This window comes from Rhopilema esculentum, chromosome 19, assembly GCF_057945365.1.
Source record: "Rhopilema esculentum isolate cy_ngs chromosome 19, ASM5794536v1, whole genome shotgun sequence".
Classification (NCBI taxonomy): Eukaryota; Metazoa; Cnidaria; class Scyphozoa; order Rhizostomeae; family Rhizostomatidae; genus Rhopilema; species Rhopilema esculentum.
Window position 1 is genome coordinate 7,335,194 of NC_142833.1, and position 14,627 is coordinate 7,349,820.

A 14,627-nucleotide genomic window follows, 5' to 3' on the forward strand; every position below is an offset into this window, starting at 1 on the left:
TTTGGATTGCAAACGAATAAGTGCTATGATCCTGACTGTTTTAGATCTTGCTGACGATTAAGAAGAGGGTGCCAAGAGAAGCCGCGGAAAGACGAGGCAGTCGGCAAAGATACAAGAAGAAAGATTTCTGTTTGAAAATATCATAACAGACGTGATTGCAATAAACACGTGTCATCTACCTTATCGTTTCTGAAGTTTGCTTACTAGATAATTATATCTTATTTATTCTACTTTGCCAGCATTCAACATGTTAAAAAACTGTTTGACTTCTGATGCAAGTTAAATATTTTCTATATCTTATACAATTACATTCTTCTATGTTGTTACCATAATATACCGCTATTGGCGTAATTCTAGTTTAACCAAATCTGTTAGTTTGTTTTTAAAGGCAATCTGTCACGACGTTGATTGATTATAAGCACAAAGGGATTTTTTATTGTTTTCAATCCCCCTTTAATTTATCGCATTGTAACAAATATGGCGAAGCGCTGGAATCGTGTTTAGGCTATTGTTCCAGCTATTGTTCTCGTTAACCAATCCACAACGAAACAGAATGCCTTTAAACACGAGTTTAAAATGATGGTTAAGGTTAACGAGTATTAATACAGGATTTTTTTTGTACTTTCTGGTACCTAATGATAGAGGATAAAGGAGGTTTACACCTGTCTTTAAATCAGTAAAAGTGGATTTCCACTTCGCGGTATGAACGGAAAACGGTTCGGAAAGTTTCCGTCCATCAATGTCCACTTGGCTTCCGTTTCATTTCCATTTCGTGCAATGAAGCCTGCCCGAGGAAGGGGAAAGAAGGCATGTTTATGCTAAACAACTTTATGATGCTTTTTCTTTTGCAAGAAAATTTAAAAAAGAAAGAAATACGAGAAGAGGATATGGCCGGTGAAACACGTTTAAAAAAAGCCAAAAGGAAAGTTCCACCCAGCAACTATGAAAATACAAGTGTTGCTATGAAAATTGCAGCAGGGCCTTCTCGAAAAATTTCTCAAAAATTATAGCAGAAAGTAGAAATTGGCATTTACAAGGGGGCACTACAACTCTGCCTGCTTCCACCGTTGATAGGTAATACTATTTCAAGTATTTCAGAATGACTGCACAGTTCGAAGCACAGCTTGTTGCTGAAGTTATGACGCAATGCCTCGAACATGATTGGTTGAGAGGTCAAACGGTACGAATTCCGTGGAATTCTCTTTTGCGATTCCTTCCCCCGTTCTTAATTCTCTGGCCCTCTGAGGCTCTGGTTCCCACGGTAAAGATGCTGATAATTTTTGTACACATACCCCCTCAGTGTGTAATTTCATTTCATACTCTAAATATTAAATATCAAGATCTTGGCAATTTAAATTGAGCAGGCCCGGCTTGGGGCAACAAGGGGAAAGGGATGGTAATGACGACATTCAAACTGTGGTTGTTGTCGTTTTTTATTGTTGGGGACTATGATATAACTGTTTGGGGCCCTTCACAGCTCGGGGCCTTGGCAATCTGCCCCTGTCCTTTCTCATGGGCCTGAAGATGGGTTGTGAAGTTTTTCAAGAAGTTTAATCGAACCTCCTTTCTCCAGCTAAGAATGCACCAAAGATCATTATTTATCACTACTTGTGCTAATTATCTCATGCATTGTGATCTGTATTTAACCGCTATTCATACGAGCTTACGACGCTAATAAAATATATAATCATTGACTCGATTATACTATGTTTACCTGCAGTCTAACGAGGTTAGGAACTGTATTTTATACACGATATCTTCTAATTTATTAACATCAGTCTAATCGGATGATAAATTATCTAGCTCTTGCTGTATTTCATCACAACTATCATATTTCATGAAGTCGGGATCGCTAGGCAGCACAGCGTCGATTAAAGCAATTGCTTCTTCGGGGCTGGTGCATCCATCAACTGCATCCTGTTCACCCAAAATGAGCTTGTTCTCATAACTTAGCAGCAATTTAACGGGCAGCTCGTCTTGGAATGATGCATAGAAGGCAACTAGCATCGGTATTGATGAAAAGGATTGCCTGAATCCCTGCAATTTTAAATTTCACAATATCATTGTTAACTAATAGATAATCTTAGATGATTGTTAAAAATGTGAAATGATACAATTTCTCGTGTTCCCGTATAACTCGTGTGAACGCAACCCCTGAGCGTTCCTTCAATAGGAACATGGCAAAGACAAAGGTGCTTAAAAAAGACATTTCTTTTTGAATAGCACAAATTCAGCGGGAAGTTTATAAACTGTCACATAAAACTAATTAGTGCATTGAAATTTGAGCAAAGGACTTTGTTTTGCAATGGAATATAACATTGAATAGCAATGCAATGCATTCCAGTCAAAGTTTCATCCCAAAGGAGCCAAGGAGACGAAACTCTAAATACCAAGAAACGTTCTCGGTGTAAAACCATATGAAATTGGGGTCACATTGGGATCCATGCTCAGTTTTTGCAACCGAAATTACAACAAAGTTTTGCTGGGTAAGTAAAAAAGTTTCAGTAAATCTTTGCCTGTTATCTCTGTTTGTTAAATTCGATGTAATACCATCGATGAGGTGCGTTGAGCAAAAGGCATCAGTTGTGAGAATTCGTAGAAAACAAATATACCAAGAATAATGACTTGTCACAACTTGTAACAGCCCTTGAAATGCCAATCCCTCCCAAGAGTTTCATCAATCAAGGCCGCATCAAATCACACAGTCAATGGACATTTTCTACTCCCAAAAGTTCGCTAGTTCGAATAAAGGACATATTTGGCCTGCAGAAAATAGACTGTACTATCATCAATAAAAACTATGCGAGAGGCTTTATTTTCCTTCTTGTTAGAAAAGCACCGTCTCCGTGTAAAATAGCTTGATAAACAGACCATTTTGTTTTGTACAGACCATACTGAACTTTACCTGAGAAGGGCCTGTTTATCTGGCCTGCGAGCAGACTCTGGAGTATCTTACCTGTTCTGCTAAGATACTTCGAGTCTGCGCGCAGGCTGTGTTTACCAGGCCGGGTGTGAAACTGCTTTTTCTGCATTGCCAGCCATAAACTATTACATAAATTCAAAAGAAAGAGTTTTAATTTACCGGGATTTGATACTCTCCAGTGGCGGTGTTTTGTATCAGAATATTCGCTATACCCGATTCTTTAATGCCATCTGGCACTCTTAGTGACATTGCGTAGCAGCCTGGAGTACTTGTGCTTTCACGGATGAAAAAGCTGCCTGGCCTCTCTTGAGCTAGCACCTCCTCCGCAATTTCCCTAAAGATTTGATGAGAGTTGATATATAAACAGGACACGCTACAAGCATTAGTTCCAAAGTACGCCTTCAATTGATTGCGTCACAATAAAAAACGTCTATAGGGATTTGGAATTTACACAGCATCTGGAACCTGCCTATAATATCCATTTGTAGACAAACGAAATTTTTTACTTGTGGCCCAAAAATGGTTTCCAGAAAGTTAAATTCCAAGGTTAGAGGCGACAAGAAATTTTCTCAGTGTGCATCTGTGTTCTATCGATGTTCCGAAGTTCCAAGGCTAAAAATTCCTTATCAAATAAAAAAGGGTATTGTAAATCATTCCTAGATCACTTAAATAAAACAAACTAAATTGAAGTGACGAATGTAGCAGTTTTGACTAACACAAGCATTATGGTATTTTAATCCTGAAATAACATTGTGACAAGATGACGGGGGGCGCAACAATGCTTCATGTCAGCAGCATGTAACTTTGTACTTGTATCTTTCTTTGGTGCAACCCAGAGTGCAACCTATGTCTGATGGTTAAAACCATTAAGCCAAACAATGAATAATAAGCCTATAACAGTGACAATATAAAGGCCTGCCAAAAGTCCTCGAGCACAAACTGCATGTTTGTCATTCATATTAGCAGTTTCCATTTAAGCTTTCAAACAATGTTGGATTTTTCTCCAATAGTCTGACGAAACCTGTATTTTGGAAGCTAGGGTGGCTAAAGTGTATTTCCGTCATTGTTTTCAGAGAAATGGGGCAACTTCCGCATGGGTGTTCCAAGTACTTTCGATAAGAGCTCAATAAATGAATACACTGACTGGGCTAGTACACTATTATATGGTAAATCTTCATGCATCTTCTAAACTTACAATATAGTTTTTGACTACTCTTTTTATCGTAGCAATCTTGAGATCCCAATCAAAATAATATCAACAATGTACCTTGCTAGTTTACGGGATAAACCTCACTAATCTCTGAGACTTTACCTAGTTTTAAAATACTGGAATTGAGATATATTGAGACGTTGATGATGGTGATATTCAGATTGATACCTCGGAAGTTCAAACACTTACCTTGGTAATCCAGGCTGAAACCAATAGGAATCTTTAAGCAGATCCATCTCTGTTGTTGATTGTCTGTACTGCTCCTTCATAATATCTCTAGTCAAATATACATCTTCCCTATCGTCCTCATCTTCCTTCTCTTTGTTGACAGAGCTGGAATTTTGAAGGCAGCTAGCTCCTTCACTTTGCATCATGCTCACATCACATTTTGGTTCATCATTTTCAACTGGTCCATAGTCTGGCTCAGGAAGGGCTATACAAGCGTTTTGCTGTAACAGTTCTGGTTGGCCTGTACTTCCATTTGATGTAGAATCATTGCTCTTATTTGATAATAAAGATTCATTGATTATCTCTTTATTCACGTATAAATCTTCCAGTGCTTCGACATCTCTTTCATTTGCAAGATGCACTTGGCTATTTGATACATTCATATTCTGATAAAGCTCCTCGCCAGCTGGAGGATCGTCATCAGTTTGGGCATCCTGATTCACTCTCTCGGTCTGTTCTCCTTGATTTTCAGTTACAGCTATGCTTTGCATCATAGATACCGCATTTATAGGCACTGAGAGCTGCTGGGTATGGTTCGGTGCTGCTGAAGGCATTCCTGGACCTGAACCAGAGACCTAAACCCAAAGATAAACATTTCTTGCTGGAGCTAGAGAGTTCAAAAGTCAACTTGTTTGGAAATGGTGATTGAGACTGATTTTTGAAAAGCTGCTTAGTTCACAAAATAAGGGACATGCCTTGAACATAAACCAGCAAAAATGGTTATATCTTAACCAACAAAAAAGAAAGCTTAGGATAAATAAGCTTTAAAGCTTTCATAACCCTATTAGCAGACATCAAAACAGAGTACTAAACTAGACCCTTAACAAAGAGTGTTAATACCCTACCAATTGTTGTCCAGGTGCTACTGTATTATTGGTTTGATCGGCAGCTGCCACGTTCGGACGCATTCCAATCTGCTGATGTTGATTTGGTGCAGCTACAGGCATCCCTTGACCATAGCTAGAGATCTATGAGCAACACATTTCAAAGTAAGGAAAACACAATCAACCAATTCTTCTATTTGACTTGAATATCTTTCCCTCAGGTGGAAACAGTAGTGAAGCAAATGAGCCTAATAATTATGATGGAAATCTGATTCCTTGAAGCTGCTTGCTGTACAATATTTATCTTAAGCAAATCACTGTATCTCATTGTAACTTTATAGATTTTCCTAAACGATCAGAAAGTTCTAATGCTTCGCTCACTAAGTGTGCTTAGTGAGCAAAGCATTGCACAGGCTGAAACAGAAATGGCGGCACTGCAGCAAAAGTTTTACCGAACCAAAATTCATAGCAAGTTTCATAAAAGTCATAAGATGACTTTTTAGTTTGAATGTATAAGAACATTTATCAAGGTTTGATGATGATAATAGGAAATGCAAGAATATTCTTGATTTTTGCCCATTTCTAAACATTATCGACATTTGCGAAAACACACAAATTGAGACATGATGATTGAAGTACCTGTGAAACATTTGCAATAAAAAAAGTTCATTTTTGCACCAATTTGCGAGATCTTATAAAAATTAACATGGGAATACTTAATTTATGCTTTGGTGTCTAGAACTGCTCATTTTTCTCACTTTTGTTGGAAATTATGCTAAATGTTTTGTTCAGAAATTTTTTGAGCCCCAATGGGCCTAATCGCAGCGGCCGCTACGTGATATGTTGCAGCAGAATTCAATCAATAAAATGTGCCACAAATCGTAAAATCTTTTTTTCCCAACCGATTGCGATGTTGTAATGAAAACAAATAATGCTGAAAATTGCATAAAACAACATTTCGTCCTCTCATTAAATGAAAATACCAAAATTCCCGCGAAACCTTCCAATAGGTTGCATGCTGTGTTTATTACCACTTTTGAAACCTTCCTTGCCTGTCACAAAACGACAATCTTCATTGGCCTCCTACGTGAAACAATGGTGGTGAGACTTACCCATTGTTGTCCTGGTGCTGCGTTTGGAGGCATTGCAAGCTGCTGTTGCTGAGTTGGTGCAGCTACAGGTATTCCTTGACCATAGCCAGAGATCTATGAGCAACAGGTTTTAAAGTTAGGAAAACACAGCCAACCATTTCCATTTGTTAATAAGCAGATAGAAAATATATTCAAGTCCAGGCCGTTGTGAAGTAAACAGGAAATCTTATCCCAAGATGCTTGCTGTACAAGATTTACATTGGGCAAATCCCAGTATCTCATATTTTCTCTAGATTTTTACACAATCAACTACAAATTGGAAATGCATGTTAACTACAGAGATTTCCCAAAACAAAATAGAACCTAAAGATCATAAAGCTTTGCCTACTGCCAAAATCTTCAGAAAGTCAAAACATGGTAGGCTTCAAACGATTATTTTTCTAAACTGCGTGACCTAAATCATGCAATAGCACGGAAGCGATAGTTATGATGTTTTTTAAACCTGTCTGGCATATAGAAAAATGACAATCTTCAATAGTCCCACCGGTAGTGGCACTTACCCATTGCTGTCCTGGTGCTGCGTTTGGAGGCATTGCAAGCTGCTGATGTTGGTTTGGTGGAGGCATCCCTTGACCATACCCAGAAACCTAGCAGCACAAGCACTGATCATTATAATCCAAAGATGCAGTTAAAGGAATTTATTTATAAAAAGGAAACGACATAAAGTCCAAAAGCATTCAGGTTTAAAGTGCAATTTAACTTTAAACCTGATATTGTCAGAAAGTATAATTAAGCTTTAAACGAAATATTGTCAAAAAGTTCTTTTCTGGGGTCAGTCTTGAACAGAAAATCTTTAGACAACGATCACCTCCCTACAAAGGACATCTTTCTGCAATGGGCATCTCCCGGCAATGGGCGTCTCCCGGCAATGGGCGTCTCCCGGCAATGGGCATCTCCCGGCAATGGGCGTCTCCCGGCAATGGGCATCTCCAGGGACAAGCGGGTATCCTAATGTCAGGGTGCCGGCAGACCGTAAAAGCCCGGTTGAGCAGTGGCGGATACAGAATAAAAGTTGACGGTCGCACATAAACACTACCCAGCAGGCGGTCTAGGGGGCGTCCCTCGTGGTCAAGGATAGAGCCATGATAGGGACCCAGCGAACGAACGGTAGAGTCATGATAGGGAACGAGGTTTGCAGGCCTTGTAGTAGTTTTGAGGGTGGCGACAGGACTGGGGCCCTGAAACGTTCAAATTGTTCAGTCAAACACTTTTCCCTTTTAAATGGTTTTCCAAATTTCCCAGCAAATCCAAAGACGCAGTTGAGACAAAATATCTTGAGATTTAGAAGTGTACACTTCTTGTGCACCTCTTCCGTATGCATAAAAAATTGGGATTCTTCTCCTTCACAACTTTCAACCTCGTCCACTTTCTTCCCTTACCAGCAGTTGTGCGGCACAGTAATCTAACATAGTGTTTACAGACTTTTCGTGCCGCACAAATATGTGAAAACTTGAATTTTGATTGGTGAGATTTGGTAAAATATTTGCATAACAAAGAGCCCTGCATATTTGTGCGGCACGGGCGACATGCCTAAAAATCATACTGTTTACGGTCTAGGATGGTCTTTGGATTTCTTCTTTATTGAATATCGTGGCATTGTGAGTGAGATCGACCAAGGTTCGGTCTGTGTTTATTGTGTAAAGAGAGGTAAATGTATTATTATCTGGAAGGAGGGAAATAAAAGATTGTGGTAAACATGATTGCCTTATTTAAATGACTGAAGACTGAAACCAAATTCTGAAAATCTGACGGTCTTCCGTGCGACCTTTGTGACACCCTGAATCCGCCCCTGCGGTTGAGAGTGTGCCTGGAAGCAAGTTATCAGTGTTTTGAAATACGTGTACATTTTGATTTGCAGTTGTTGCACAGTTTGTATTTTGTGTGAATCTATAGCGCCCACATTTTTCCTCTCGAACCTCAAATTACTCGGTACAGTATTTGTCAGAATGTTTTGCAGCATTTAAAGGAAGTTACACATAAGTGACAACTTGTATTGCCGCGCAGGAAAATGGTGCAGTATCAAGGCGATGAATTTGTCATGTGCTTAACCAAAAGCAATATATTTTCATGGAAAGAGGAAATGGTTGTACCGTCGGCAAACAAGCTAAATACTAGAATTGTGGCATAAGAAGAAATATAATTTAAATATAGTAAGACAAGTGAAATATTGTGTAACTATTGTATACTAGGTACAGCGATGTTGTCCTTCAGGGAAAATTGCCAACACGAGATGGATGAACGATTGTTTTTAAAGGTTCATGCAAAGGTTTAAGAAAGAAATTTCCTTCCAATAGATCACATTAGGCTGTAAAATATTAATACTTGTGTTTATGTATATTCATATACTACGCAGCTTAAAATTGCATGGGTTTCAAATATCAGATAATTTGTTTCACTTTACTGCTCAAGCTGAAAAGTATTTCTATTTTTGTTGCAGTTCTTTGTCTTTGAAATCATGTCCCATTTAACTGATTTCGATACTTCCATTGTTGTGTGGTGTACAATGAAAGGAAGGGCTGGCCTCTCATATTTTTTTGCAATAAAAATCACCTTCCATTAGAGTAATTGTGAAAGCGGTAAAAGAAACTTTAAATTATTTAAACAATGCTTGCGATCCAAGACAAGTCTTTGCAGCTTTGCTTTTCTTGCGTTTCAAATGGTGTAGTCCGCCGAAATGCCATCCCTCGGAACCAAATCTCTCTCACCCTCTCGCCAATCTATCAATTATGGTCTCAATAGAGCTCTTTAAATGAAAGTTACACAAATAAAGCGCTGAATTCCTGGAAGAGGACTATTTTTAATGACAGTCATCTTCTTATATGATGCATGCTTTCTTCTTCTATTTTCTGAATAGCAATTGTCATAGCTCGCATTCCCAAAAAAGCTCTTCTTGAAAAAAAATAATTTTCATCTTTTGTTTTAAAAACTTTTCAAATACTGACTTTGCAGACATTTCTGGTTTGAAATATTCCCCCCCCCCCCAGTTCCTTCTTCTTCCAAGTATCAATTTCTGAGATCTCCCTTAACCGGTCATATCCTCACAACTGACGGACAGTTACACTGCTCCAACATATATCCATACCGTAAATCCATGAATGGTTCTAGAGCACGGTTAAATATCACTCAACCACAACATGAACGAAAAGCATTGAACTTCTGTCTCAAAAACTCATTCTCAAAAATTCATTAATGCTCATCAAACGCCAAGCTTGCATCTGCAGATTATGTAAGATATTTCATAACTTAGGCTTTTTATCATAAATTGTATTTTTCTTATTGTATTCATTTTATAGCAATTTGTATCTATTTTGTTTAAATATTTGGCCTTAATTGTGATATATATTTTTAGCTGCCAACTTTAAATCAAATAATTAATAATGATTAAAGATGCCTGGCACTCGCAAACTGATAATCTACATAAGCCTCAGATAAAATACTAAGGAAACTTACATATTGCTGCCCGGATGGAACTGCATTTGGCGCATGGCCAGGGTAATGAGTACTGCTATGAGGGCTCAAAAACTGCGTAGGAGGCATGCCCTGAGTCTGGTGAATCAAGCTTGGATTGGCCTGATTATTGACTTGCACATTCACTTTTTCATTTGATGGTCTCATTAACTGACCTCTCTGAAGCATTTGAGAATTATCAAAGTCTGCATTTGACACATTGCGTTCTCTCAGGACAGGTGGTCCGGGCTGGTTTGCAAAAATTTCTTGGTCGATTGGCTCTGGCTTTCCAGGAAGCCGTGCGAGAGGATTTTTCGTTCTTGCTCGCTCAGCATGTTCAGACAAGTCATGCCCTTTTGCCATTTCTTTTTTTGCCTAAATATTTATGTAGAAAATGATAGTTTCCATTGGTTTTTCAAGCATCGACTTAAAGAATATTTGCAAAGATTATAGCCGCGTAGATTATTACAGGATTTTTAGGCCCAGCAAACAGGGACCTTACTGATAACAGTACTTGCAGTATTGACAAGTTTTACCCTATACGAATATTTCTCATATTATTATCATTACTTTGAAATAATAGTGGAATATTATACGTATTTCAAGCAATAAACCAAACTGATAGCTTTTTACGCATTACTAATATAGTGAAGAATATGCTAATTGTTATAAAGAAAGTACAGTAAGGCTTTACTTATAAAAAGTAAAATATCAAAAGAAGTATTACTGCAAAGCGTCACACACCAATTTCAGAGGCATTTTTTACGAAATCAAATGCTATTTTGAGTCAATCAGTTATGATTAATGATCAAAATGTGACAAAATATTCAAGAAATTCTTAAAGCCAATATAAAAGATCGTATTATTTCATACCCAGCGTCTCTTCACTTCTATTGGCGAAACCATTTGTTGAGCCTCAGAGGCAGAAACGTCAAACGCTTCCAGATTATTCTTTCTCTTTACTGTTGCCATGGAGAAGGCAATTCGAAAAGCTTTTGACATGACTGCAGATAACTGCTGGGCCTAAAAAACAAACATAGAAAACATCTTATTTTCGCATTATATCTGAATCAAAATTTTAGAGTTCTAAGCGATATATTTTAAATTACTCAAATATTAACATGCTTATTCAATTTACTAAAGTAAGCAGAACAATGCTTATTCAAAGTGTCATGATAATTATTGAACTATCGGATTCTTTATGTGATCCAGGAGAAAGCTCCCTAATCGTTTTAACGGAGCTGACCTGCTCCCTACAATCTGCTTTATTGTCAACATCGCTCACTCTTTGTAAATTTTCAACATCCCAATTTTATAAACCTGTAAATCATTTACGTGAATTCACACAAAGTTTCTATTTTATGCAGCTTATTTACAGAGAGTACTTTCATTAAGCGTTAAACTCGTAGCAGCAACTTAGAGACGTCCTGTTCTAAACTTTCAATCGCATAAGCGTGCCAACAACGAAATGGGGGTACTAGTCAATTATTTTTCCAAAATATTTTCTCCATTATTGCTTTATTACCCGATTTTCTGTCAATTTCGACGTTTTATTTAGCTCCAGGGGGATACATGTCTCACCTGCCCTCTCGTCCCTACGATACGCTTGTGTGCCAAAACGAATATACACACATCATTATATGATGATCGAATCCAACGCATATTCGCCGTGATACAGTAGATTTGCGCATATCAATCGCTGTAAGACAGTTCTTTCCGTTCAAAACATGATTTCGAAATTAGCAGCTGCTGGAAAGCGAACATAGTGTCTCTTGGGGCCAAGGGGCCTGTCCCCCACTTTCTAGCAAAACAACAGAGCTTTTTTCGAAATCTTTTGTTATGGGTGCTAGATTTTCCCTTGTCCCCCCCCCCCCACTTTCCATGGAACAGCAATTTTATTTTTAAAACCCATTTGTTGTTTTTGAAGCTGCTAAATTTCTATTAAAAAGCTTTAAAATATCAATTAGAATAAAATATTGAAAATCATTGTGCATGCTTACATGTGCAGCTTTTTTTGTTTTAAACACGTGTGCCTGGAGAATAGAAGGATTCTTGGAGGATTTCAAGCTTTTAGCAACATAAGAAAACATTCTGGTATCTGGACAACACGTAGAGAAGGCCACCCTCATGATAGCATGTGCCATTTTGACATTCTAAAAATCAAAGTAACAAATTCAAAGTTATTATACACTAAACGATTGGTAAGGTTCCTAAAAAAGGAAAAGAATTGATGGGTTTGGAGAATTTTATGAATATTTCAATCAAAACCACAGAAAGGCTTGCATATAACTTTTCAGATAGTGGGCAAATATTGAAAAAAGAGCCGAAAGGGGATGCTAAACACTTTTGAAACTGAAAAGTCAAATTTTGCCTGACTACTCTCCCCTACACCCCTGTCCTTTCTGCCCTTCACAATGTCCAAACACTAAGAAAGGCTTTAGAATGTTTCATAATATCTAATAGAAAACAAAAGTTGGAAGGAAATCTTGTGCCAAAAATTTCTTAAAATGTTTCCTGCCAATACTTACAGTTTCCTTCTCATCAAACACTTTGATTCCAAATGTTGTAACATGTAACACAACACGAATACCCTTTTTCACATTCTACAATATAAAAAGTTCTCATCAATGATCATTTTTTTAAACTTAAACTTTTATTCTACATTTTAGCCCATCATATATCTCCTTTGGATTTAAAGAAAAGTGACTTCTGGGGATACATGATTAATTGGGGATTCTAAAAATATTTAGAAAACTATTGGTTCCTATTGGTGCCAAAATTTAATTTCTTTTATGGAAAAAATTAAGAGCTGACCTTAAGCAAAAAGAATATAAATATTGATTCAAATGAAAATGCAAATGAACATGGTCGTTGGAGTCATTAACATGACAAAATAAGTCTCACAACCTCACAGAATTTAAACAAAAAGAGATGGGAAATTTTAATTGCACTTGCCAACTGAGAAACCATAAAATACTAACTTTTAACTCTTCAAGTCTTTCATTCATCATTATTTGTCTTTCCTCCGCTTTCATCATGTTTATAGCAAATGAGCCAATATACTACAAACAAAAGAATTCTTACAATATATAGTGACATAAAGTAGTAACAAATGTAAAAACCACAAAAACGTTACTAAAATACTAAAACTTGTCAATATCAATACAGATAATTACTAAGAACATGGTACTCCTTCCCCACAAATGGTGTGCAAATTTGTATATTCAATGCAGCAAACAATATTTGGAACAAATGTTTGGCATATCAAAGTTGTTTGTTTTTCAGTCAGCATAGCATTGAAACTTCAAGCAAAACTTTGGCATGTAAAATCTCCAAAATGCGGCTTTGGGAAAAGTCTTTTCTCAGATTTTCTTCCAAGATGTTTCTGTTTAAGTGAGTACAAATTTGAATTTGATTTATGCTTTTCTCTAACTGAACTAACACTAAGATGGAAAATATTTTCTAGCTCACTGGAGTCTCAATTTTAAGAGCCAGGGCAGGTTTTTAAAACAAAGATTATTTTCTATCAATAAATTGATAATACTGTTTAATTAAAAGACTGCTAAATTGCAACAACAACAAAGGCTGCCAAATTGCAACAACAACAAAAAATTTGCCACCAACACAACTGCCTAGTAACCCCCCCCCCCCCCACAGACAAGATCAAGTGAAATATTATTGAGTGCAGGAAATATTAGGTCATACATCGTGAACCTTTCCCCATTTTCCTAATTAATTTATTTAAAATCCTTTTTACGTCAGTCGTACCTCCATGCCAAATGTAGCTTGGCTGTGCAAGATCATGAATACAAACAGAGGTGGGAAGTTCGTTTATGAAAAGAATCGTGAAAACACAAAACACTGCAAATTTCAGTGATGATGCTTGTCTTTAGCTTTTATTTTATTGTACAGGAGCTGAGGCACTGTGTAACAACTGGGACAAAGGTCAGGACCGTTTCTATCGCTTTCAATATTAGGGCTTGATAACATAACACGCTTGCACATATTAAAAACAACATAACATGCAGGTTAAGGGGAATTATCTAAATTTGAAGACGATAAAAAAATCCTATTTATCTAAACCACCCTTATGTTGCGTCAAAACTTTATAACTAACAAAACTTTGAAACTTTGAAATGAAGGATCAGAAAATGTGTAATCTGAAACGCCGATGAAATTTCTCAAAGATGGTAGCAATTTATTCTATATTCACAAATTGCTATTCATTTATCATTCAGATATAGAAGATTTAATCCTGCCTACACTCTTGCACTGTCAAAAACCAAGATGTCGAGTGACGGAATGTCGTAATTTCAAAATGCCGGCAAATCAGGTAACATTTAAAAAATTTGGCCTAGGCATCAAAGGTACTTGCTAAACGCAAGCACATCACACAACAAGTACGAAAAATTGCTGTTGCATACCTTGCATGCACGCTGAACTGCCACTTCATTTTCAGTATCGATGAAGGATTTTTTCTGCTTGCCCATCTTGTTAAAAAAAATCTTCTTGCTCGCTCATAAATCCGAAATGTAAATCTGATAACAAACTTGACGCGATCTCTGGTTTCTCATCCCAATGACTTCCTTGTTTCAGAGAAATCTCGGAACAATGGAGGAGAACATGCGATGCTCGAGATTTCTTTACAAAATTGCACGTGATTTCATGAATCAACAAAGTATTGATTTTTCACAAAGCTAAATTTTTTACACCTTATTCATCACGAATTATAAAAACATTCACTTATGATTCTAAGAGGCATTTTACACAATCTAAGTGATAAAAAAGCTCAAAAACAAGTCAACTGATTGAAAATTGTCGAAGGAGCAAAGGAACGTTTACTC

The 14,627-nt window shown here is 37.2% G+C and overlaps 1 protein-coding gene across 1 annotated transcript; it reads right to left on the minus strand.

The window, feature by feature from the left end:
- Window positions 1-71: 71 nt before the first annotated feature.
- Window positions 72-14,403, minus strand: LOC135687995 (uncharacterized). The gene is made up of 12 exons (XM_065204664.2): window positions 14,208-14,403; window positions 12,765-12,845; window positions 12,312-12,386; window positions 11,784-11,936; window positions 10,657-10,806; window positions 9,787-10,158; window positions 6,837-6,923; window positions 6,298-6,390; window positions 5,207-5,329; window positions 4,323-4,936; window positions 3,083-3,257; window positions 72-2,037 (listed from the first exon to the last, which is right to left on the minus strand). Exons 1-12 carry the CDS (start codon window positions 14,271-14,273, stop codon window positions 1,780-1,782), a joined length of 2,247 nt encoding a protein of 748 aa, XP_065060736.2. The 5' UTR covers window positions 14,274-14,403; the 3' UTR covers window positions 72-1,779.
- Between the last annotated feature and the right edge of the window lie 224 nt (window positions 14,404-14,627).